The sequence below is a fragment of the Oncorhynchus clarkii genome, chromosome 32 (genome assembly GCF_045791955.1).
Source record: "Oncorhynchus clarkii lewisi isolate Uvic-CL-2024 chromosome 32, UVic_Ocla_1.0, whole genome shotgun sequence".
NCBI lineage: Eukaryota > Metazoa > Chordata > Actinopteri > Salmoniformes > Salmonidae > Oncorhynchus > Oncorhynchus clarkii.
This window is the reverse complement of record NC_092178.1, coordinates 10,819,241-10,845,992: the sequence shown is the minus strand read 5'-3', so window position 1 is coordinate 10,845,992 and position 26,752 is coordinate 10,819,241. Positions and strand designations below refer to the sequence as shown.

At 48.4% G+C, this 26,752-nt stretch overlaps 1 protein-coding gene and 1 pseudogene across 1 annotated transcript; both read left to right on the top strand.

Annotated features, from left to right (window-relative positions):
• Window positions 1-2,941: 2,941 nt before the first annotated feature.
• LOC139392440 (protein FAM8A1-like) lies at window positions 2,942-8,551 on the top strand (annotated as a pseudogene).
• A 1,875-nt stretch (window positions 8,552-10,426) lies between these two features.
• LOC139391617 (MAGE-like protein 2) lies at window positions 10,427-11,939 on the top strand. Its single transcript, XM_071138987.1, has 2 exons — window positions 10,427-10,445; window positions 11,170-11,939. The coding sequence occupies exons 1-2, from the start codon at window positions 10,427-10,429 to the stop codon at window positions 11,937-11,939; spliced, it is 789 nt and encodes a 262-aa protein (XP_070995088.1).
• Window positions 11,940-26,752: the final 14,813 nt, after the last annotated feature.

Below are 26,752 nucleotides of genomic sequence, written 5' to 3'. Positions count from 1 at the left end.
GGTGTAACTGAGTCAGGTTTGTAGGCTTCCTTGCTTGCACACGCTTTTTAAGTTCTGCCCACACATTTTCTATAGGATTGAGGTCAGGGCTTTGTGATGGCAACTCCAATACCTTGACTTTGTTGTCCTTAAGCCATTTTGCCTCAACTTTGGAAGTATGCTTGGCGTCATTATCAATTTGGAAGACCCATTGGCGACCAAGCTGCTAACTTGATGTCTTGAGATGTTTCTTAAATATATACACCTAATTTTCCTTTCTCATGATGTCATCTGTTTTGTGAAGCGCACCAGTCCCTCCTGCAGCAAAGCACCCCCACAACATGATGCTGCCATTGGACATTTCTCCAAAAAGTACATTCTTTGTCCCCATGTGCAGTTGCAAACCGTAGTCTGGCTTTTTATGGCGATTTTGGAGCAGTAGCTTCTTCCTTGCTGAGCGGCCTTTCAGGTTATGTCGATATAGGACTCTACTGTGGATATAGATACTTTTGTACCTGTTTCCTTCCACTTCATCACAAGGTCATTTGCTGTTGTTCTGGGATTGATTTGCTCTTTTTGCACCAAAGTACGTTCATCTCTAGCAGACAGAACATGTCTCCTTCCTGAGCGGTATGACGGCTGCGTGGTCCCATGGTGTTTATACTTGCATACTATTGTTTGTACAGATGAACGTGGTACTTTCAGGTGCTTGGAAATTGCTCCTAAGGATGAACCAGACTTGTAGAGGTCTACAATTTTTTTTTCTGAGGTCTTGGCTGATTTATTTTGGTTTTCCCATGACGTCAAGCAAAGAGGCACTGAGTTTGAAGGTAGGCCTTGAAATACATCCACAGGTACACCTCCAATTGACTCAAATGATGTCAATTAGCCTATCAGTAGCTTCTAAAGCCATGACATCATTTTCTGGAGTTTTCCAAGCTATTTAAAGGCACAGTCAACTTAGTGTATGTAAACTTCTGACCCACTGGAATTGTGATACAGTGAATTAATTATAAGTTTTAAAAAAATCTGTCTGTAAACAAGTTTGGAGAAATTGCTTGTGTCATGCACAAAGTAGATGTCCTAACTGACCTGCCAAAATTATAGTTTGTTTTAACAAGAAATGTGTGGAGTGGTTGAAAAATGAGTTTTAATGACTCCAACATAAGTGTATGTAAACGCTCGACTTCAAATGTATGCACCAGGCCACTGCCTACTTCATCTGCCTTCACCGCCCATAATACCTTGCCTTTATCACAGTCAACACACCTATATATTAGCTTTAATTCTCTAAAACAATGTTTATCATAGAAACATTTGCATGAATCATTAGCATTAAGACGTCTGTGGCATTGTGTTGTGTTGATTTGTATTATTCCCAGCACAAGGTGCACCTGTGTAATGATCATACTGTTTAATCAGCTTCTTGATATGCCACACCTGTCAGGTGGATGTATTATCTTTGGCAAAGGAGAAATTCTTACTAACCTGGATGTAAACACATTTTTGTACAAAATTTGAGAAAAATAAGCTTTTTGTGGAACATTTCTGGGATCTTTTATTTCAGCTCATGAAACATGGGAAAAACACTTTACATGTTGCTTTTAAAAACATTTTCAGTACAATAACTGGCACACTCATAGCCAAATGATATAACCTAATAACTGGCCTACTCATAGCCTAAGGATTTAACCTAATAACTATTTTGGTTAGGGCCAGTTTGCACTTTTCTGTGAAGGGAGTACACAGCGTTGTATGAGATCTTCAGTTTCTTGGAAATTTCTCGCATGGAATAGCCTTAATTTCTCAGAACAAGAATAGACTGACAAGTTTCAGAAGAAAGTCCTTCGTTTCTGTCCATTTTGAGCCTGTAATCGAACCTACAAATGCTGATGCTCCAGATACTCAACTAATCTAAAGAAGGACAGTTTATTGCTTCTTTAATCAGAACAACAGTTTTCAGCTGTGCTAACATAATTGCAAAAGGGTTTTCTAATGATCAATTAGCCTTTTAAAATGATAAACTTGGATTAAATAACACAACGTGCCATTGGAACACAGGAGTGATGGTTGCTGATAATGGACCTCTGTACGCCTATGTAGATATTCCATTACAAATCAGCCATTTCCAGCTACAATAGTCATTTACAACATTAACAATGTCTACACTGTATTTCGGATCAATTTGATGTTCTTTTAATGGACAAAAAAAGTAGCTTTTCTTTCAAAAACAAGGACATTTCTATGTGACCCCAAACTTTTGAACGGTAGTGTATGCTTGAGTAAGATTGGCTTTTTAGCATTCATAGCAATAGTTACGAACCTTACTACGGGGATTGGATGTAAATTGCAGAACATAGAGGTTGTGGTAGCTGCTACAGAGAGGAATTTGGGTGTAGAGATTTGACGTCAGAAGAGTTAAAGGGTGTGTTGAGTGGTGGTGTCCCGTCCTTTCAGGTTGTTGGCCTGAGGTAGGACTAGATAGGTTTAAATAGTGGAGTAGGGTGGTGGGTTTTTAATGAGTGTAGGGCAGTGGAGGGGAGGAAGGCTCATAATAGTGGCCGGAATGGTATCAAATACATCAACTATGTGGTTTCCATGTGGTTGATACCATTCCATTGACTCCTTTCCAGACATTATTAGGAGCCGTCCTCCCCTCAGCAGCCTCCACTGGTGCAGGGTTAGATGGTAGTGTATTTGTTGACTTATTTGACTTTTTTCAAGAAAAGTATAAGGGAGTTATACTCCACTCGAGTAGGTGGCGGTAATGCAACACGTATTGGATGCCAATCGCCCTTAAACCTCATCAAACATGGTCTGCTTAGCAAGCGTTCCCAGAAGTCTCGTGATGTTGCGCCTCTGGGTTTAAATCCTCTGTTCTGCGTGGATAACTGTAGCAAATATGATCTGCTAGGGATAGAGGTTTTAAAGGATTTTTGTGAGATTTAGAAATCGTTGAACCATGGCCACAGACACTACTACAGAGAATGGGCCGAGTTCGAGCCAAGAAGCGCAAACACACGTCAACGCTACAACTGAATACTGCGCAAAGACGCAGGAATTGACGTGGCAGTACTACTGGGGCGGGGCTATGCAAATTGTCAAAGCTGCATGACTCTGACTACGTTTCATTTTTTCTCCATGCAATTTCCCCGTAGTTAGAAACTATCAAGCGCCGACTGGAACTCCGTGGCCCGCAGGACAACCAACTTTAGATGCCCGATACGGGTACAACTATCTGGGAATCTGCGCCCCCGACCACGGGTACTCCGACCGGGCAGCAGATGACAGCTGGGACACCGCCTCATGATACAAGGCCGGTGCAACAACAGAACGGAAACGCACCCGAAACAAGTACACTAATTACAACAAGTCAATGGTTACAAAAATCACGATAACTCTAGAAAGGCTGCCACTCGTTTTTGGTTTTGTACTAGGCCTACTTTGTCAAATAGCTACAGGGAATCCATATCATGTACACAAAGACAACACCTTTCTTCTGTTTGTTCATGACAATATTTAATGGCTTTAATGGCACAGGATCACATGAATAGCCTCTTGAGCAAGCAGCTGGCTAACCATGATGGGTACACACTCATGCATACAATCTGCTGAGGCCTTGATCTGAATAGTACACATTTGTTTTATGTCCGTTCTTGAACCCTCCAGACCTAAGGCAAATCACGTAGACATTGACTGATTCGGCTGAACAAAGTGAAATGGATTGATCAGGGGTTTCTGGAAGTTAGTTGAACTTTGTCTAAAGCAGGGCAGATTATTGTACTGTCGTTACCTGGGTACATTCCCTGAAGTTGTCTTCTCCCCTACAGGTCTGGAATACACCACCCCTTCTCCCCTCCACAGTTTCCTGGCTGAGACGGTGGACTTCTTTATTCTGTTTTGTGTCAATGCAACCATCATTCTGCACTTTAGTGGCATGAAGTGAGTCAATCAGTCTAGCCTTTTATAGTTTCCTTGGCCTTGAATGAGAGAAAAAATATAAGAAAATACCATGTTAATGAACATTCATTTTAATTATCATAGTAGGCCATAATTATTCTATTCTATTCTCCCCCACAGGGACATCACTAAGTTCATCACCCACTTCATAGTTGAGGAGATGGATGAGAACACGTCCATGGAGGACCTGCAGAAGATGATGGCAGTAGCTCTGGTCTACAGGGTGCTGGTCTGTGAGGTGCAGTAGCTCTGCTCTACAGGGTGCTGGTCTGTTTCTGTGAGGTGCAGTAGCTCTGGTCTACATGGTGCTGGTCTGTGAGGTGCAGTAGCTCTGGTCTACAGGGTGCTGGTCTGTTTCTGTGAGGTGCAGTAGCTCTGGTCTACATGGTGCTGGTCTGTTTCTGTGAGGTGCAATAGCTCTGGTCTACATGGTGCTGGTCTGTGAGGTGCAGTAGCTCTGGTCTACAGGGTGCTGGTCTGTTTCTGTGAGGTGCAGTAGCTCTGGTCTACATGGTGCTGGTCTGTGAGGTGCAGTAGCTCTGGTCTACAGGGTGCTGGTCTGTGAGGTGCAGTAGGTCTGGTCTACATGGTGCTGGTCTGTGAGGTGCAGTAGCTCTGGTCTACAGGGTGCTGGTCTGTTTCTGTGAGGTGCAGTAGCTCTGGTCTACATGGTGCTGGTCTGTGAGGTGCAGTAGCTCTGGTCTACAGGGTGCTGGTCTGTTTCTGTGAGGTGCAGTAGCTCTGGTCTACATGGTGCTGGTCTGTTTCTGTGAGGTGCAGTAGCTCTGGTCTACATGGTGCTGGTCTGTGAGGTGCAGTAGCTCTGGTCTACAGGGTGCTGGTCTGTTTCTGTGAGGTGCAGTAGCTCTGGTCTACATGGTGCTGGTCTGTGAGGTGCAGTAGCTCTGGTCTACAGGGTGCTGGTCTGTGAGGTGCAGTAGCTCTGGTCTACATGGTGCTGGTCTGTGAGGTGAGGTGCAGTAGCTCTGGTCTACATGGTGCTGGTCTGTGAGGTGCAGTAGCTCTGGTCTACAGGGTGCTGGTCTGTGAGGTGCAGTAGCTCTGGTCTACATGATGCTGGTCTGTGAGGTGCAGTAGCTATGGTCTACAGGGTGCTGGTCTGTGAGGTGCAGTAGCTCTGGTCTACATGGTGCTGGTCTGTTTCTGTGAGGTGCAGTAGCTCTGGGGGTGCTGGTCTGTTTCTGTGAGGTGCAGTAGCTCTGGTCTACATGGTGCTGGTCTGTTTCTGTGAGGTGCAGTAGCTCTGGGGGTGCTGGTCTGTTTCTGTGAGGTGCAGTTGCTCTGGTCTACAGGGTGCTGTTTCTGTGAGGTGCTGTAGCTCTGGGGGTGCTGGTCTGTTTCTGTGAGGTGCAGTAGCTATGGTCTACAGGGTGCTGTTTCTGTGAGGTGCAGTAGCTCTGGGGGTGCTGGTCTGTTTCTGTGAGGTGCAGTAGCTCTGGTTTACAGGGTGCTGTTTCTGTGAGGTGCTGTAGCTCTGGGGGTGCTTGTCTGTTTATGTGATGTGCAGTAGATCTGGTCTACAGGGTGCTTGTCTGGTCTGTTTCTGTGAGGTACAGTAGCTCTGGGGGTGCTGGTCTGTTTCTGTGAGGTACAGTAGCTCTGGGGGTGCTGGTCTGTTTCTGTGAGGTACAGTAGCTCTGGGGGTTCTGGTCTGTTTCTGTGAGGTGCAGTAGCACTGGTCTACAGGGTGATGGTCTGTTTCTGTGAGGTGCAGTAGCACTGGTCTACAGTGTTATGGTCTGTTTCTGTGAGGTGCAGTAGCTCTGGTCTACAGGGTGCTGGTCTGTTTCTGTGAGGTACAGTAGCTCTGGGGGTGCTGGTCTGTTTCTGTGAGGTGCAGTAGCTCTGGTCTACAGGGTGCTGTTTCTGTGAGGTACAGTAGCTCTGGGGGTGCTGGTCTGTTTCTGTGAGGTGCAGTAGCTCTGGTCTACAGGGTGCTGGTCTGTTTATGTGAGGTACAGTAGCTCTGGGGGTGCTGGTCTGTTTCTGTGAGGTGCAGTAGCTCTGGTCTACAGGGTGCTGGTCTGTTTATGTGAGGTACAGTAGCTCTGGGGGTGCTGGTCTGTTTCTGTGAGGTGCAGTAGCTCTGGTCTACAGGGTGCTGGTCTGTTTCTGTGAGGTACAGTAGCTCTGGGGGTGCTGGTCTGTTTCTGTGAGGTACAGTAGCTCTGGTCTACAGGGTGCTGTTTCTGTGAGGTACAGTAGCTCTGGGGGTGCTGGTCTGTTTCTGTGAGGTGCAGTAGCTCTGGTCTACAGGGTGCTGGTCTGTTTATGTGAGGTACAGTAGCTCTGGGGGTGCTGGTCTGTTTCTGTGAGGTGCAGTAGCTCTGGTCTACAGGGTGCTGGTCTGTTTATGTGAGGTACAGTAGCTCTGGGGGTGCTGGTCTGTTTCTGTGAGGTGCAGTAGCTCTGGTCTACAGGGTGCTGTTTCTGTGAGGTGCAGTATTTCTGGTCTACAGGGTGCTGGTCTGTTTCTGTGAGGTGCAGTAGCTCTGGTCTACAGGGTGCTGGTCTGTTTCTGTGAGGTGCAGTAGCTCTGGACCTGTAACCATAAAGCATCTCAGAGTCATAGTGATGATCTAGGGTCAGTTATGCCTTCTAAATCATAATGAATTAGAGGAGGGACCTGATCCTAGATCAGCACTCCTACAGTACTCTGAGACACTTTGTGAATACAGGCACAGGTTGCTGGTCTGTTTCAATGAGCTTAATATGGGTTATATTGGTTACCCATAAAGTAACAAAGCATTGAAAATGTGTGCAAACCTAAAGCTCTGTATTCACAATGGAAAAGACCTGAATCACCTCCTTCCTACCACAAATCAAAATCAAATCAAAATGTATTTATATAGTCCTTCGTACATCAGCTGATATCTCAAAGTGCTGTACAGAAACCCAGCCTAAAACCCCAAACAGCAAGCAATGCAGGTGTAGAAGCACGGAGGATATGTGTGGATTGTATCAACATCAATCTCTGAAGAATCTTTCACTTCATGTGTTATATTACCAGCTGTTTCTGTGAGGTGCAGTAGCTCTGGTCTACAGGGTGCTGTTTCTGTGAGGTGCAGTATTTCTGGTCTACAGGGTGCTGGTCTGTTTCTGTGAGGTGCAGTAGCTCTGGTGTACAGGGTGCTGGTCTGTTTCTGTGAGATACAGTAGCTCTGGTCTACAGGGTGCTGGTCTGTTTCTGTGAGGTGCAGTAGCTCTGGACCTGTCCTGATGTCCTTCGTACATCAGCTGATATCTCAAAGTGCTGTACAGAAACCCAGCCTAAAACCCCAAACAGCAAGCAATGCAGGTGTAGAAGCACGGAGGATATGTGTGGATTGTATCAACATCAATCTCTCTGAAGAATCTTTCACTTCATGTGTTATATTACCAGCATCTCTCTGACCACCTCTCTGTTCTCCTCCTCTCAGATCTTCTGGGGTCTGGGCGGTGCCACCCCGGGGAAGATCTTCCTGGGTCTTCAAGTCGTGACATGCGACAGCTCAGTCCTGGTCCGACCCAACTGGGTCCTGGTGGTACCGGCATCTAACGTCACCCTATCTGCGTAAGTCGCTGACTACATGTGACACATCTTGGTTAGCGTTGAAAACAGATATGAATATGTTTGTTTGGCCTACAGCCATCTGCCACTGGTACTACTATGTTTCCATATGGAAAGGTGTGACCATGAACGCCTGGAGCCTGAGTGTTGTAAATGAAAGGCACACTGGAGCCTGAGTATTATGAGTTTATAAGGTACTACATAAATGTGAAGCCGATCTCCTGAGATGGAGAAAGTTGTCTTTGAAAGTGGGTTTTAATGCCGATCTACATTTGAGTAATTTAGCAGATGTTCTTATCCTGAGCGATTCACAGTAGTAAGTACATACATTTTTTTTTACTTTTTCGTACTAGTCCCCTGTTGCACGTGCCATGCTCTACCAACTGAGTCAGTTTGACAAATAACCCTTGTTTTGGTAGCAGTTCATTTTCTGGTACTGTTTCCACTGATATTAACCTGGTATTACATGTGTAGTTTGCTATGTAATTAGTATTATTTATTATCATGTCTTGTAATAGTAACATCCAACCCATTCTCTCCCCTCTCAGCTCCACGGTGCGGGTCGTCATCCAACCCATTCTCTCCCCTCCCAGCTCCACGGTGCGGGTCGTCATCCAACCCATTCTCTCCCCTCCCAGCTCCACGGTGCGGGTCGTCATCCAACCCATTCTCTCCCCTCTCAGCTCCACGGTGCGGGTCGTCATCCAACCCATTCTCTCCCCTCTCAGCTCCACGGCGCGGGTCGTCATCCAACCCATTCTCTCCCCTCCCAGCTCCACGGTGCGGGTCGTCATCCAACCCATTCTCTCCCCTCCCAGCTCCACGGTGCGGGTCGTCATCCAACCCATTCTCTCCCCTCCCAGCTCCACGGTGCGGGTCGTCATCCAACCCATTCTCTCCCCTCCCAGCTCCACGGTGCGGGCGTTGAAAAAGAACTTCCTGTTCTCCATCTTCACCACCTTCTTCTTCTTTCAACACAACAGGACTGTCTATGATATCGTAGCTGGAACTATCGTGGTGCAGCACAGAGGGGTTAGATGACTGATACCCTTTACATCAATGTCGTGTCGAGTAGGGCACACCAACACTTTGCAACGGAAAATGAAAACAGGTTCTGTTTCACTAAGTTTTGAAAAAAAAAAAAAATCTCTATTGAACAAAACCCAAACTGTGGGCTTCTGGAACTGAACAGAACGCCTGTAGAACAGATCTAGGCCAACAGATCTAGGCCAACAGATCGACGGACGGAAGGACGTCCGTCCTTTCTTTCTTTCTTTCTTTCTTTCTTTCTTTCTTTCTTTTTATTTATTGGCTATACTCGGCCTTGTCTCAGGATGGTAAGTTGGTGGTTGAAGATATCCCTCTAGTGGTGTGGGGGCTGTGCTTTGGCAAAGTGGGTGGGGTTATATCCTTCCTGTTTGGCCCTGTCCGGGGGTGTCCTCGGATAGGGCCACAGTGTCTCCTGACCCCTCCTGTCTCAGCCTCCAGTATTTATGCTGCAGTAGTTTATGTGTCGGTGGGCTAGGGTCAGTTTGTTATATCTGGAGTACTTCTCCTGTCCTATTCGGTGTCCTGTGTGAATTTAAATGTGCTTTCTCTAATTCTCTCTTTCTCTCTTTCTTTCTCTCTCTCGGAGGACCTGAGCCCTAGGACCATGCCCCAGGACTACCTGACATGATGACTCCTTGCTGTCCCCAGTCCACCTGGCCGTGCTGCTGCTCCAGTTTCAACTGTTCTGCCTCATTATTATTCGACCATGCTGGTCATTTATGAACATTTGAACATCTTGGCTATGTTCTGTTATAATCTCCACCCGGCACAGCCAGAAGAGGACTGGCCACCCCACATAGCCTGGTTCCTCTCTAGGTTTCTTCCTAGGTTTTGGCCTTTCTAGGGAGTTTTTCCTAGCCACCGTGCTTCTACACCTGCATTGCTTGCTGTTTGGGGTTTTAGGCTGGGTTTCTGTACAGCACTTTGAGATATCAGCTGATGTACGAAGGGCTATATAAATAAATTTGATTTGAAAAATAAAAAATAAATTTGATTTGATATAAGGCTGGCTGTGTATCGGGCTGTCTGTGTATCAGGCTGGCTGTGTATCGGGCTGTCTGTCTATCAGGCTGGCTGTGTATCGGGCTGTATGTCTGTCTATCTATCAGGCTGACTGTGTATCAGTCTGTCTATCTGGCTGGCTGGGCCACATATTCAGCAGCAGGTTTGCATTATACTGTCCAGTCCTTTCTTCAGCAGAACCAGACTGAGGCAGTTCTCATTCTGACTCACAGATCAGAATCTGGATGTTATACAATATGTCTACCCTCCTCCTCCTCCTCCTCGCTGATAAGAGGTCTGCTGGATGTGTCTGTGTAGACTAGTGCGTGTATAAGATGTGTTAGTGTGTAGGAAGGCACACACCTCTGGTCTTGTCTGGATTCCCATCACGCAGGGTATTCAAATGACCGTACGCAGGCTTGGTCGGTCAAGGCTAGCCTTCAGTGGCGTAAATGACCACTCTCAAGTGAGTTTGCAATTGACCACTGAAGTTATTTTGTCATTTTTCACACTATACAATGTGTAGAGCTATACTGTTGATTTAGAGTATATCTGGTGGTGGTGAGGTAGTGCAGTTATCATGGATATTTTCCTTTGTGGCTTATCGTGTCTCTGTTCATGTCATGTTCATGTCATGTTTATGTCATGTTTCACCAGCACCACCAACACTGTTGTGAGACTCCCACAATACAACCATATTCAGTGAACATTCCGATTAGTAGCCACAGGGGGGCGCTAGATAGTAGAACACAAACCAGAGCAAAATATAGACTTCATCAATTGATTCATAAAGCCTTTTTTACATCAGCAGTTGTCACAAAGTGTTTATACAGAAACCCAGCCTAAAACCCCACACAGCAAGCAATGCAGATGTACAAGCACGGTGGGTTGCAAAAACTCTCTAGGAAGAAACCTAGAGGGGAACCAGGCTCTGAGGGGTGACCAGTCCTCTTTTGGCTTGCCTGGTGGAGATTCATGCAAGGCTTCCTCTCCTCTTCCAAGCTCCTTAAGCTTGCTTTTTTCTTCTCTCCTCCTCTTCCCCTTCTCTCCTCTTCCCCTTCTCTCTCTTCCTCTTCTCCCCCCTCTTCCTTCTCTCATCCTCTTCCCCTTCTCTCTCCTCTTCCTCTTCTTTCCCCCTCTTCCCCTTCTCTCTCTTTCTCTCCCTCTTCTCTCCCCCCTCTTCCTCTTCTCCCCCCTCTCCTCCTCCCACAGTAGTGTCCCTGTAGGCCAGCCTATCCTGGGAAATTCCTCCTAATAGAACCCAGTTGGATGGAATGAATGAAAAGAGAAGCAGCCTCTAGTTCGACCGAGGACAATAACGCCTTTCCATGGTTTCATTTTATTAACGACTGCTTGAACACAGTGACACAGACCCACGCACATTCACAGAATACAGTCACACTCAGTCACACACACATGCTCTGCATCATTCACTTTAGTCAGTCATCAAACTCCTCTCCTCCCCTGACTTAGTTGGATTTCTCTCTGAATTCCTCTGCTCCCCTGACTTAGTCTGATTTCTCTCTGAATTCCTCTGCTCCCCTGACTCAGTCTGATTTCTCTCTGAATTCCTCTGCTCCCCTGACTCAGTCTGATTTCTCTCTGAGAGAAAGGAAAAGGGCATTTCTTCCATGATACGCCCCCATCTCCCTCCCACACCCTGCTGCCCCACACCCCGCTGCCCCACACCCCGCTGCCCCACACCCCGCTGCCCCACACCCTGCTGCCCCACACCCCGCTGCCCCACACCCCGCTGGCCCACACCCCGCTGGCCCACACCCCGCTGGCCCACACCCCGCTGTACCACACCCCGCTGTACCACGCCCCGCTGCACCACGCCCCGCTGCACCACACCCCGCTGCCCCACACCCCGCTGTACCACACCCCGCTGTACCACACCCCGCTGCCCCACACCCCGCTGCCCCACACCCTGCTGCCCCACACCCCGCTGCCCCACACCCCGCTGCCCCACACCCCGCTGTACCACACCCCGCTGTACCACACCCCGCTGCCCCACACCCCGCTGCCCCACACCCTGCTGCCCCACACCCCGCCCCCCCACACCCCGCTGCACCACACCCCGCTGCACCACACCCCGCTGCACCACACCCCGCTGTACCACACCCCGCTGCACCACACCCCGCTGCACCACACCCCGCTGCCCCACACCCTGCTGCCCCACACCCCGCTGCACCACACCCCGCTGTACCACACCCCGCTGCACCACACCCCGCTGCACCACACCCCGCTGTACCACACCCCGCTGCACCACACCCCGCTGCACCACACCCCGCTGTACCACACCCCGCTGCCCCACACCCCGCTGGCCCACACCCCGCTGCACCACACCCCGCTGTACCACACCCCGCTGACTTGATGTGAATGTGATTGAGCTGCACACATCAGGTTGAGCTAGTCTGGAGTGAAGTGGGACTGTACAGGGTTTGGGATTGTACGGGGGGTGGGACTGTACGGGGGGTGGGACTGTACGGGGTTTGGACTGTACAGGGGGTGGTACGGTACCGGGGTGGGACTGGACGGTACGGGGGGTGACACGGTACGGAGGGGTGAGACGGGACGGGAGGGGTGGGTGGTACAGGACGATACGGGAGGATGGGACGGTACGGGGGGGGGTGGTAAGGGATGCTTGACTGGGCCAGTGGGTTTACAGCTGGCTCTCTCTCTTTAGTTTCATCCTCTCACAGGTCACGCAACAGCGAGGGCTGATGCAGCCTTCTATTGGCTGGCTGAGGACACGGCAGGCAAATGCTGATTGGCTCGTTCTCATGATGATGATGGTGTCATAACCAGCACTGAGAGTATATGTATTAATGTGCTATACAGCCTGTCATTCTGCCTTAACAGAGACTCAGATGCCAACTGACTGTCTGTCCCTTGCAGATGTCCCGATCTGTGTTTGTTCCTTGACCAAGGTGTGTTTGTGTGTGTGCCTGTCCCGGTCTGTCTGTCCCACCCTTTAACTCAGATGACACTCAAACCAACACAGCCTCTGTCCTGCACCTGCACTGTACAACGACATGTTCAGTTAACTACAGTGGAGACATTACTGCTCATCCTAGGACATTATTTGCTCTCCTCTGCTGAGTCAGTCCATAAGGCATTGGTCTTAGGCCAGTCGTGCATGTCATAGTGAAACAATAATTTATGTCAACACATATGGGACAGTGTAAAGGTTATCCACAACATGTAGTGGCAAGAAAACGTATGTGGTTTCCAATGGCTTTGTCTCTCTCCCTGTCTCGCTCTCTCTCCCTGTCTCGCCCTCTCTCCCCGTCTCGCTCTCTCTCCCTGTCTCGCTCTCTCTCCCCGTCTCGCTCTCTCTCCCCGTCTCGCTCTCTCTCCCCGTCTCGCCCTCTCTCCCCGTCTCGCCCTCTCTCCCCGTCTCGCCCTCTCTCCCCGTCTCGCCCTCTCTCCCCGTCTCGCCCTCTCTCTCTCTCTCGTCCTCTCTCTCTCTCTCCCCGTCTCGCCCTCTCTCTCTCTCTCCCCGTCTCGCCCTCTCTCTCTCTCTCCCCGTCTCGCCCTCTCTCTCTCTCTCTCTCCCCGTCTTGCCCTCTCTCTCCCCGTCTCGCCCTCTCTCTCTCTCTCTCTCCCCCCGTCTCGCCCTCTCTCTCTCCCTGTCTCGCTCTCTCGCTCACGCTCACTCTCTCGCGCTCTCTCTCCATCCCTGTCTCGCTTGCTCTTTCTCCCTCGCTGTCTTGCTCACTCGTTCTCCATGTGTCGTTCCCTCTGTCTTGTCTGTCTAATAAATACTTGTATTGTGATATGTCCTTCAGTACAGTTCTATTCAGACTGACTAACCACTCGGCTCTTTTCTCTGGAACTGAAGAAGTGTAATGAAAGACTGTGCCCCAGCTGACAAGGAGACAACACCGTGACAAGAACAGTATCACACCACTCATTTTGTTTGTGTGTGTCTGCGTGCCTGTGTGTGTATGACGCTAAGCTAGTGTTTTTGTCTTGCAAAATGTGTTTTTCTACATTGCATTTCTTTGACAGCTGCAATTATACTTTCAAAAGTGTCCCCTGTATGCCAGACAAGCAGTCAATGTCATATAACAATACAGTCGCTAAACAACTATCTCTAGGCTGTAGTTAAACGAAACCACTTGGACACAACTTTAGTTTCTTGCAACTGATTTTCTTCTTGATTGAACCCCCCCCCCCGCAACTTATAACCAACTCAGCTACAACTTTTCAACTTTGTGTAACTAGTTGCAAGCAACAGCGAATCAAAATGAATGCTTTTGTCACATGATCCATTCAAAGGCTCGGAACTCCTACACAGTTGTCATGTTGCCCGTGGGAACCGTGATCAAAGTGAACAGGAGCCAAGTTTGGACACACCTACTCATTTCAGTGTTTTTGAGTTCCATGATTCCATATGTGTATTTCATCATTTTGATGTCTTCACTCTTATTCTACAGGTGTGTCCAAACTTTTGACTGGTACTGTACATGCTTTGGCAGTCATTAAATGTCATTTAAGTGAACCCAGACCTCTCTGAATTTGTTCTTCACGAACTGCACTAGTTACCTCATGTTAGATGAATTTGTTGCTAGCTTGGTAAATTGTACAGGCTGCGTTTTGTCTATATCCTGTAGCAATAAACAAATAAAACTAACAGGTAATTTTTTTAATTTAATTGAACCTTTATTTAACCAGGCAAGTCAGTTAAGAACAAATTCTTATTTACAATGATAAACCACTGTTCCTAGGTTAACTACCTTGTTCAGGGGCAGAACGACAGATTTGAACCTTGTCAGCTCTGGGTATTCGATCTAGCAACCTTTCAGTTACTGGCCCAACTCTCTAACCACTAGGCTACCTGCCGCCCCAATGGACAGGAAGTCATGGGTGAGTTTAGGATTCTCAAACAGAAGCAGCTTCCGTTTTATTGGTCAATAAAAAGTAGTTTCATGTAACAGCAAAGATGCTTGAGATGATGTCACTACCAACTGCTAACTAAAATTGCTTGAACGTTGCTTCGTTGTAACTCCAGCCTTATCCTTCGAGCAATTAGCAGAACGTTTAGCAATTCTCAATGCTCTTATCCATACTTCCACAGTCTCACATAGAGCATGAACTGGTTACATTTATACAAACATGTTACAGCATTGAACTACATGCAAAGGGTTTGTTGCTTTGCTGAGGTCTCTCAGTAGCAAGTTTGTTGCTGGGAGAAGAAAGTTGTCCTCTACTCCAGAGAACTGACAGAGGCTTAGCAAGAATTATGCCCCGAGTGGATTTAATACAATGTGGAGAGAGAGAGAAAAAGAGTGAGAGCGAATCAGAGGGGGAGAGAGAAAGAGAGGGAGAATCAGAGAGAGAGGGAGACCCAGAGAGAGAGAGAGAGACCGTGCTTGGAATTTCTTTCAGATCTCTCACCAGAGGGACTGGAGGCTATAAGGAATACCCTGCAGAACTCAATTAAAATTCATTGATTCTCACCAAAGCTCAAGAGTAGTTATTATATAACAAAAATCCCAGTAGTTCAGCAGAAGCTTCTCTCTCTGTTCTTCAATAGCTGTAATTGTTGTTCTGTCAGGGGAGAGCCAGACAATATGGTATTCAAGTCTTTCTGTTCTGTTTATCTCTTAATGTCTCTCCTATACGTACACCGGTGAACAGCTTGCAATGGAACATTGGCGAGAGACTGATAACTTCTCAAGAAGGGCAACAATGACGGCAAGTCACTTGACAGAAATAATAATGTTTTATATTAAGCCCTTAATGCTGATTGGCTGACAGCCATGGTTTATCAAACCGTATACCACGAGGATGACAAAACATGTGTTTTTACTCTTCTAATTACGTTGTTAACCAGTTTATAATAACAATAAGGAACCTCTGGGGTTTGTGCTATATGGCCAATATACCACGGCTAAAGGCTTTATCCAGGCAGACTGTCTGTCTGTCTGTTATACTTGTCTGTCTGTCTGCCCGTTATATGGGGCATTACAAAAGTTTTCAGTCTCATTGACTTTTTCCACATTTTGTTACGTTACAGCCTTATACTCAAATTGACTAAATCAGTTTTTCCCCTCATCAATCTACGCACAATACCCCATCATTTTGCATAAGTATTCAGACCCTTTGCTATTAGACTCAAAATTGAGCTCAGGAACATCCTGTTTCCATTGATCATCCTGATGTTGCTACAACTTGATTGGAGGCCTTTATGGTAGAGTGGCCAGACGGAAGCCACTCCTCAGTAAAAGGGACATGACACCCCGCTTGGAGTTTGCCAAAAGGCAACTAAAGGACTCTCAGACCATAAGAAACAAGATTCTCTGGTCTGATGAAACTAAGATTGAACTCTTTGTACTGAATGCCAAGCGTCACATCTGGAAGGAACCTGGTACCATCCCTACGGTGAAGCATGGTGGTGGGGGCAGCATCATGCTGTGAGAATGTTTTCAGCGGCAGGGACTGGGAGACTAGTCAGGATCGAGGGAAAGATGAACGGAACAAAGTACAGAGAGATCCTTGATGAAAACCTGGTCAGGACCTCAGACTGGGGCGAAGGTTCACCTTCCAACAGGACAATGACCCTAAGCACACAGCTAAGACAACACAACGGTGGCTTCGGGACAAGTCTCTGAATGTCCTTGAGTGGCCCAGCCAGAGCCCGGACTTGAACCCGATCTAGCTGTCACGTCCTGACCATAGAAAGCTTTTATTTTCTATGGTAGAGTAGTTCAGGGCGTGATTGGGGGAGTTGTTCTAGTTTATATTTTCTATGTGGGGTTCTAGGTTTATTTTCTATGTTGGTGATTTGTATGATTCCCAATTAGAGGCAGCTTGCTATCGTTGTCTCTAATTGGGGATCATACTTAAGTAGCATTTTTCCACCTGTGTGTTATGGGATGTTGTTTATGTCTAGTTGCCTGTCAGCACTGCATTGTCGTCACGGTTCCTTTATTGTTTATTGTTTTGTTTTTTCTAAGTTTCACTGTCTAATAAATATGTGGATCTCTACGCCTTGGTCCGACCATTATTACGAAAGACGTGACACTGACATCGTTGGAGAGACCTGAAAATAGCTGTGCATCAACGCTCCCCATCCAATCTGATAGACTTTGAGAGGATCTGCATTGAAGAATGGGAGAAACTCCCCAAATACAGGTTTGCCAAGCGTGTAGTGTTCTACCGCAACAAGACTCCAAACTGTGCTTCAACAATGTACTGAGTTAAGGGTCTGAATACTTATGTAAATGTGATATTTTCGTTTTATTAGTAATCAAATCAAATGTATTTATATAGCCCTTCGTACATCAGCTGATATCTCAAAGTGCTGTACAGAAACCCAGCATAAAACCCCAAACAGCAAGCAATGCAGGTGTAGAAGCACGGTAGCTAGGAAAAACTCCCTAGAAAGGCAGGAACCTAGGAAGAAACCTAGAGAGGAACCAGGCTATGTGGGGTGGCCAGTCCTCTTCTGGCTGTGCCGGGTGGAGATTATAACAGAACATGGCCAAGATGTTCAAATGTTCATAAATGACCAGCATGGTCAAATAATAATAATCACAGGCAGAACAGTTGAAACTGGAGCAGCAGCACGGCCAGGTGGACTGGGGACAGCAAGGAGTCATCATGCCAGGTAGTCCTGAGGCATGGTCCTAGGGCTCAGGTCCTCCGAGAGAGAGAAAGAAAGAGAGAATTACAGAGAGCACACTTAAATTCACACAGGACACCGAATAGGACAGGAGAAGTACTCCAGATATAACAAACTGACCCTAAGCCCCCCGACACATTAACTACTGCAGCATAAATACTGGAGGCTGAGACAGGAGGGGTCAAGAGACACTGTGGCCCCATCCGATGATACCCCCGGACAGGGCCAAACAGGAAGGATATAACCCCACCCACTTTGCCAAAGCACAGCCCCCACACCACTAGAGGGATATCTTCAACCACCAACTTACCATCCAGAGACAAGGCCGAGTATAGCCCACAAAGATCTCCGCCACGGCACAACCCAGTAATACATTTGCGAACAATTCTAGAAACCTGTTTTTGCTTTGTGATTATGGGGTATTGTGTGTAGATTGATGAGAGGAATTATTGTTTTTATCTATTTATTTTTAAAACCATTTTCAGAATAAGGATGTAACGTAACAAAATGTGGAACAAGTCAAGGGGTCTGAATACTTTCTGAATGCGCTGTAAGCCAAAAGCAGAAGGAGAGTCATCCCACATTGATTTACTATCTCTTTCCTGGCTGCTCCCCAAAGCCCGATCCTCATTGGCTCTCTCTGTTCCCATGTCAGAGGCTCCCGAGCCAATCAGAGCACTTCTGGGCCACAACCATCTGAAGTAGTAACAATGTGCAATGTGCTGGGTTGGCATGTGCTGCTGTCAGCTCCACCTCTACTGCTGCGTAGTCAGTGTAGTACTATCAGCCGTCCGGGCTGGGCCGGGCTGGGCTGGGTGGGGCTGGGCTGGGCTGGGCCGGGTGGGGCTGGGCTGGGCTGGGCCGGGCTGGGCTGGGTGAGGCTGGGCTGGGCCGGGCCGGGCCGGGCTGGGCTGGGTGGGGCTGGGCTGGGCCGGGCTGGGCCGGGTGGGGCTGGGCTGGGCCGGGCTGGGCTGGGCCGGGCCGGGCTGGGCTGGGCCGGGCCGGGCGGGGCTGGGCTGGGCTGGGCCGGGCCGGGCTGGGTGGGGCTGGGCCGGGCTGGGCTGGGCTGGGCTGGGCGGGGCCGGGCTGGGCTGGGTGGGGCCGGGCTGGGCTGGGCTGGGCTGGGCTGGGCTGGGCTGTGCTGGGCTGGGCTGGGACGGGCTGGGCCGGGCTGGGAAGGGGAGAGAGGGAACATGTTAAGCACTTGATGACAGGGCTGTAGTTTGTGTGTTCAGGCTGTTTTCTCAGCTGCACTTCTACTTTGTCTCATCATCCTCCTGGTCCTATTTAGTAACTGGCTGGATTCTCCATGCCTCAAGCACAAAGCACACGCATAGTTTCAAACTCCCTGCTGAACCAATTAGAAGGCTGTGTTCCTCAACAACATCAGGTAACAGAGAGAGAAGAACATGGTGGGAATTTTATCAGGACCCTGACCTAGTTTTCCAATCTCTAACTGTCCTTAATAAACTCCCTGTGAGTCCCTGGGTGTAGTGCTCTGAGACATTTTTCAGCTCATGTCCCAAATGGAAGCCTATTCCCTATATAGCGCACTGCTTTTGACTACAGCCCTATGGGCCCTGGTTCAAAGTGTTGCACTGTATAAAGGAGCGGGTGCCATTTTGGGACGAAAACACTATCCAGGCTCTGGCTCGACAACAGTGTTGTTTCATGGATGGAAAAGCAGATTTATGTGGAGGCACTGGAAACCCCCAGCACATGATTGTGGTTATGACATTAGTCCAGCTTCTCCCTGACTCTGAGTCATCCATGGGAGTCTAGTAAAGGACACCTGCCAGTCTAGACTGACGTTCACCACTGGGGATAGGACAGTTGATTAAGAATGAAGGGAGGGGGGGGGGGGAATTTTTATGGGACCACGTCAGTATAATCTTACTGTTAGCTCAGCTACAGTTGACCTTGTTCACACAGTCATCAGAACCTCTTTCCCTCCCCCTCTCTCTCCCTCCCTCTCATCATCGTTCTTTCTCACTCTCTCTCTCACCCTCCTCTCTCCCTCTTTCTCTCTCCCCCCCCCCCTCTTCCTCTGTCTCTTCCTCTCTCTCTCTCCCTCCCCCTCTCTCTTCCTCTCTCTCTCTTCCTCTCTCTCTCCCTCCCCTCTCTCTCTCTTCCTCTCTCTCTCTTCCTCTTTCTCTCTCTCTCCCTCCCTCTCTCTTCCTTTCTCTCTCTTCCTTTCTCTCTCTCTTCCCCTCTCTCTCTCCCTTCCCCAATCTCTCTCTCTCTCTCTCTTCCTCTCTCTCTCTTCCTCTCTCTCTCCCTTCCCCTCTCTTCCTCTCTCTCCCTCCCTCTCTCTCTTCCTCGCTCTCTTCCTCTCTCTCTCTTCCTATTTCTCTCTCTCCCTCCCCCTCTCTCTTCCTCTCTCTCTCTTCCTCTCTCTCTCTTCCTCTTTTTCTCTCTCTCTCTCCCTCCCCCTCTCTCTTCCTCTCTCTCTCTCTCCCTCCCCCCCTCTCTCTCTTCCTCTCTCTCTCCCTTCGCCTCTCTCTTCCTCCCCTCTCTCTTCCTCTCTCTCTCTTTCTTCTGCTCTCTCTCTCTCTCTCTCTCTCTCTCTCTCTCTCTCTCTCTCTCTCCTCATGTTTGGCTAGCCTCTTCTTCCATAATAAAGTACATATCACGGGCAGCCGCCCAAGTCTTCACGGCAGACACACAGACACACACACACACACACACACAGTGTGGGAAAGAAAGAGCGTTTGACACTTAGCCTACTCTGTGGAAGCCATTCTTTACAGTGAAGTTTTTATGAATGTAGATATTCCAAGTTGGGGGAAGGTCAAGCCTGGTACAGTAGATTAGGTTGTTTTCTTATTGCATTATAAAAATGTTGTACATTCGGTCTTATACTTCATTCAAGTTCATGTTTCTCCAGAAATTAATGTTAGAAACCTTCAATGTACAATCGGACTGTTTTTAATTTATAACAGCATGTCACATTTGTGACATCACTATTCCATTTCCCTGTGGGGGGAGAGAGGGATGTAGGGGGAGAAAAGATGTGGAGGGAGAGAGGAATGTGGGGGAGAGAGGAATGTGGGGGGAGAGAGGAATGTGGGGGAGAGAGGGATTTGGAGGGAGAGAGGGATGTGGGGGGAGAGAGGAATGTGGGGGAGAGAGGGATGTGGAGGGAGAGAGGAATGTGGGGGGAGAGAGGAATGTGGGGGGAGAGAGGGATGTGGGGGAGAGAGGAATGTGGGGGGAGAGAGGAATGTGGGGGGAGAGAGGGATGTGGGGGAGAGAGGATGTGGGGGAGAGAGGAATGTGGGGGGAGGGAGGAATGTGGGGGAGAGAGGGATGTGGGGGGGAGGAGGAATGTGGGGGAGAGAGGGATGTGGAGGGAGAGAGGAATGTGGGGGGAGAGAGGAATGTGGGGGGAGAGAGGGATGTGGGGGAGAGAGGAATGTGGGGGGAGAGAGGAATGTGGGGGGAGAGAGGGATGTGGGGGAGAGAGGAATGTGGGGGGAGAGAGGAATGTGGGGGGAGAGAGGGATGTGGGGGAGAGAGGATGTGGGGGAGAGAGGAATGTGGGGGGAGGGAGGAGTGTGGGGGGAGAGAGGAATGTGGGGGAGAGAGGGATGTGGAGGGATGTGGGGGGAAATTAATGTGGAGGGATGTGGAAAGAGAGAGGGATGTGGGGGAGAGAGAGGGATGTGGGGGAGAGAGAGGGATGTGGAGAGAGAGAGGGATGTGGAGAGAGAGAGAGGGATGTGGGGGAGAGAGGGATGTGGAGGGAGAGAGGGATGTGGAGAGAGAGAGTAATGTGGAGAGAGAGAGGGATGTGGGGGAGAGATGGATGTGGGGGGATGTGGGGGGAAATTAATGTGGAGGGATGTGGAAAGAGAGAGGGATGTGGGGGAGATAGGGATGTGGGGGGAGAGAGAGGGATGTGGGGGAGAGAGAGGGATGTGGAGAGAGAGAGGGATGTGGAGAGAGAGAGAGGGATGTGGGGGAGAGAGGGATGTGGAGGGAGAGAGGGATGTGGGGGGGAGAGAGGCATGTGGGGGGAGAGAGGGATGTGGGGGAGAAAAGATGTGGCGGGAGAGAGGAATGTGGGGGGAGAGAGGGATGTGGGGGAGAAGATATGTGGAGGGAGAGAGGGATGTGGAGAGAGAGGGATGTGGGGGAGAGATGGATGTGGGAGGAAATTAATAGGAGGAATGTGGAAAGAGAGGGGGGAGAGAGGGATGTGGAGGGAGCGAGGGATGTTGAGAGAGAGAGAGGGATGTGGGGGAGAAATGGATGTGGGGGGATGTGGGGGGAAATTAATGTGGAGGGATGTGAAAAGAGAGGGATGTGGGGGAGATATGGATGTGGGGGAGAGAGAGGGATGTGGGGGAGAGAGAGGGATGTGGAGAGAGAGAGGGATGTGGAGAGAGAGAGAGGAATGTGGGGGAGAGAGGGATGTGGAGGTAGAGAGGGATGTGGGGGGAGAGAGGAATGTGGGGGAGAGAGGGATGTGGAGGGAGAGAGGAATGTGGGGGGAGAGAGGAATGTGGGGGAGAGAGGGATGTGGGGGAGAAGAGATGTGGAGGGAGAGAGGGATGTGGGGGAGAGAGGGATGTGGGGGAGAAGAGATTTGGAGGGAGAGAGGAATGTGGGGGAGAGAGGGATGTGGGGGAGAAGAGATGTGGCGGGAGAGAGGAATGTGGGGGATAGAGGGATGTGGGGGAGAAGATATGTGGAGGGAGAGAGGGATGTGGCGAGAGAGAGGGATGTGGAGAGAGAGAGGGATGTGGGGGAGAGATGGATGTGTGGGGATGTGGGGGAAATTAATGTGGAGGGATGTGGAAAGAGAGGGATGTGGGGGAGATAGGGATGTGGGGGAGAGAGAGGGATGTGGAGAGAGAGGGATGTGGAGAGAGATAGGGATGTGGGGGAGAGAGAGGGATGTGGAGAGAGGGAGGGATGTGGGGGAGATAGGGATGTGGAGAGGGAGAGGGATGTGGAGAGAGAGAGGGATGTGGAGAGAGAGAGAGTTGTGGGGGAGAGAGGGATGTGGAGAGAGAGAGGGATGTGGAGAGAGAGAGGGATGTGGAGAGAGAGCGGTGTGGAGAGAGAGGGATGTGGGGGAGAGAGGGATGTGGGGGAGAGAGGGATGTGGGGGAGAGAGAGGGATGTGGAGAGATGGAGAGAGAGAGGGATGTGGGAGAGAGAGAGAGATGTGGAGAGAGAGAGAGATGTGGAGAGAGAGAGGGATGTGGGAGAGAGAGAGAGATGTGGAGAGAGAGAGGGATGTGGAGAGAGAGGGATGTGGGGGAGAGAGAGATTTGGAGAGAGAGGGATGTGGGTGAGAGAGAGGGATGTGGGAGAGAGAGAGGGATGTGGAGAGAGAGAGGGATGTGGGGGAGAGAAGGATGTGGAGAGAGAGAGAGGGATGTGGAGAGGGAGAGGGATTTGGGTTGGAGAGGAGCGAGATGGAGGGGGATAAAGAGATGTGTGTGTGTGTGAGATGAGGGTTATCTCAATGACCTTTCCTGACAAACGTGTTTTGTCTTTCAAGACCTGGATCTCAGCTGTGTGTGTGTGTGTGTGTGTGTGTGTGTGTGTGTGTGTGTGTGTGTGTCTGTGTGTCTGTGTGTCTGTGTGTGTGTGTGTGTGTGTGTGTGTGTGTGTGTGCATGTGTGTGTGCGTTCTATGACATTGCATTGGCAGAATCAACAAACTGTTCACAACTAGACGGCCTTCAACAACCCTGTGGCCAATTCCTTGCAGTAAAAAGCCATACTGTATGTGAAACATAATACAGTCACAGATGGTTGAAAAACAATCAAATGTTTCACCCAGCTGACTGACAACACACACACACACACACACACACACACACACACACACACACACACACATTAAGCATGGAGGAGTGGTACTGGGAGACCTGTTAATAATAGACCAGCGTAGGTCGCTCCCCAACACACAGACTACTGGGCAGTATATACTAGGCAGTATGTACTAGGCAGTATGTACTAGGCAGTATGTACTAGGCAGTATATACTAGGCAGTATGTACTAGGCAGTATTTACTAGGCAGTATGTACTTGGCAGTATGTACTAGGCAGTATTACTAGGCAGTATGTACTAGGCGTATGTACTAGGCAGTATGTACTAGGCAGTATGTACTTGGCAGTATGTACTAGGCAGTATGTACTAGGCAGTATTTACTAGGCAGTATATACTAGGCAGTATTTACTAGGCAGTATATACTAGGCAGTATTTACTAGGCAGTATTTACTAGGCAGTATATACTAGGCAGTATTTACTAGGCAGTATTTACTAGGCAGTATATACTAGGCAGTATTTACTAGGCAGTATATACTAGGCAGTATTTACTAGGCAGTATTTACTAGGCAGTATATACTAGGCAGTATATACTAGGCAGTATTTACTAGGCAGTATATACTAGGCAGTATGTACTAGGCAGTATTTACTAGGCAGTATTTACTAGGCAGTATTTACTAGGCAGTATGTACTAGGCAGTATATACTAGGCAGTATTTACTAGGCAGTATATACTAGGCAGTATTTACTAGGCAGTATATACTAGGCAGTATTTACTAGGCAGTATTTACCAGGTTTTGAGGTGGTGTCTGAAATGCTATGGAAGAGTACATGTCTGGATCCCCTGGTTCCTTTGTCAGTCTTTAATGCAGTTCCCTTTACTCCCGGGGTGTGTGTGTGCGAGCGTTTGTGTGCGTGTTTGTGTGCGTGTATATGTGTGTGTTCAGACACAAGTAGGTATTTATATGATGATGATGTTTTGTGTATCTATCCCACAACACAGACATGTATTACTCAGGCAGAGCCCCACAGACAGCAGTATGTTCTATGGTGAGTGGGTGTGTGTGTGTGTGTGTGTGTGTGTGTGTGTGTGTGTGTGTGTGTGTGTGTGTGTGTGTGTGTGTGTGTGTGTGTGTGTGTGTGTTGACGTGGTCCTGTTTATAGCTCCACAACCAGGGCCAGACGTGTCAGAGCTCAGGACATTCCCAGGTTTCACTGTAAGGAACATGTAGTTCCAGTCACTCAATCTGCAAGGTTAGGACCCCCACCCTTCTTAAAGCAACACTCTGAGAGAGAGAGAGAGAGAGAGAGAGAGAGAGAGAGAGAGAGAGAGAGAGAGAGAGAGAGAGAGAGAGAGAAAAAAAAATAAGAAAGAGGGAGGGAGTTCATACACCTCATATTGAACGAGACACTGTCTGGTACATGACAGGCAACCAGATTCCTGTCAAAATACCTCCTCTCAGAGCACACAGAGACATACAGAAACAAAGACCAAGACAATACTATGGCAAGAACAGCTCAAATAAGCAAAGATAAATAACAGTCTATCATTAAGACATGAAGGTCAGTCAAAACAGAACATTTCAAAACAGAACATTTCAAGAACTTTGAAAGGTTCTTCAAGTGCAGTCGCAAAAATCATCAAGTGCTATGATGAAACTGGCTCTCATGTGGACCGCCACAGAAAAGGATGCCCAAATAAATGCTTCACAGAGTAACATCTCCACATCAACTGTTCAGAGGAGACTGCATGAATCAGGCCTTTATAGTCGAATTGCTGCAAAGAAACCACTACTAAAGGACACCAATAATAAGAAGAGACTTGCTTGGGCTAAGAAACACGAGCAATGGACATTAGACCGTTGGAAATCTGTCCTTTGGTCTGATGAGTCCAAATTTTAGATTTTTGGTTCTAACCGGAGGAGGTGTGATGGTGAGGGGGGGCTTTGCTGGTGACAGTGTCTGTGATTTATTTAGATCTCAAGGCACACTTAACCAGCATGGCTATCACAGCCTTCTGTAGCGATATGCCATCCCATCTGGTTTGCGCTTAGTGGGACTATGATTTGTTTTTTAACAGGACAATGAGCCAACACACCTCCAGGCTGGGTAGAAGGAGAGTGATGATGACCTGACCTCCACAATCACTCGACCTCAATCCAATTGAGATGGTTTGGTATGAGTTAGACCGCAGAGTGAAGGAAAAGCAGCCAACAAGTGCTCAGCATGTGTAGGAACTCCTTCAAGACTGTTGGAAAAGCATTCCAGGTGAAGCTGGTTGAGAGAATGCCAAGAGTGTGCAAAGCTGTCATCAAGGCAAAGGATGCCTACAACTATCACTGCAGAATCTGAAGAATCTCAAATATATTTCGATCCTTTTAACACTTTTACTACATGATTCCATATGAGAGAGAGAGAGAGAGAGAGAGAAAGAGAGGAGAGAGAGAGGAGAGAGAGAGAGAGAGAGAGAGAGAGAGAGAGAGAGAGAGAGAGAGAGAGAAGGAGAGAGAGAGAGAGAGAGAAAGAGAGGAGAGAGAGAGAGAGAGAGAAAGAGAGGAGAGAGAGTTAGAGAGAGAGAGAGAGAGAGAGAGAGAGAGAGAGGAGAGAGAAAGGAGAGAGAGAGAGGAGAGAGAGAGAGAGAGAGAGAGAGAGAGAGAGAGAGAGAGAGAAAAAGTTCATACATCTCATATTGGACGAGACACTGTCTGGTACATGACAGGCAACCAGATTCCTGTCAAAATACCTGCTCTCAGAGCACACAGAGACATACAGAAACACTCAGACATGCTAACGGTGTCTCTCTCTGACCGGGCGGGTTGTCTTTGTTCATGCAGGAGTTGGCCAAGCCGAACTGGGCAGGGAGGAGGATTTCTCTGGTGACTAGCTTCATTTAATTTGCTCCTGAGTGGCGCAGCGGTCTAAGGCATCTCAGTGCTTGAGGCGTCACTAAAGACCCTTGTTCGATCCCGGATCGGGAGTACCATAGGGTGGTGCACAATTGGCCCAGCGTTATCCGGGTTAGGGGAGGGTTTGGCCAGGGTAGGCCTTCATTATAATCTGTTCTTAACTGACTTGCCTAGTTAAATAAATAAAAATAAAGATACATTTATTTCTGTGGATTATGTGAGATCGTGGATACAACTGGCAGGCCGCCACATGAGAACCCTTGACCTAGAAACAAAACAGTACTGAACTACAGAGAGAGTTTACAGCAGAATGTTAGGTTAGAGTACTGAACTTCAGAGAGAGTTTACAGCAGAATGTTAGGTTAGAGTACTGAACTTCAGAGAGAGTTTACAGCAGAATGTTAGGTTAGAGTACTGAACTTCAGAGAGAGTTTACAGAAGAATGTTAGGTTAGAGTACTGAACTTCAGAGAGAAATTTTACAGCAGAATGTTAGGTTAGAGTACTGAACTTCAGAGAGAGTTTACAGCAGAATGTTAGGTTAGAGTACTGAACTACAGAGAGAGTTTACAGCAGAATGTTAGGTTAGAGTACTGAACTTCAGAGAGAGTTTACAGCAGAATTTACGGTACGTTAGGTTAGAGTACTGAACTTCAGAGAGAGTTTACATCAGGAATTACAGTACAGAAATGTGTGTGTGTGTGTGCGTGTTTGGTCTCTTGTCCCAAATAGGTATGTGTAAAAATGAACTTGGGACATTCTAACCTAGCGAATCACACAACTAAATGACAGGGTTAGATAGTTGGATAATACTGGGGGAGAGAGAAAGGAGAAAGTAGAGTAGAAAAGTCACTTTTTACCACT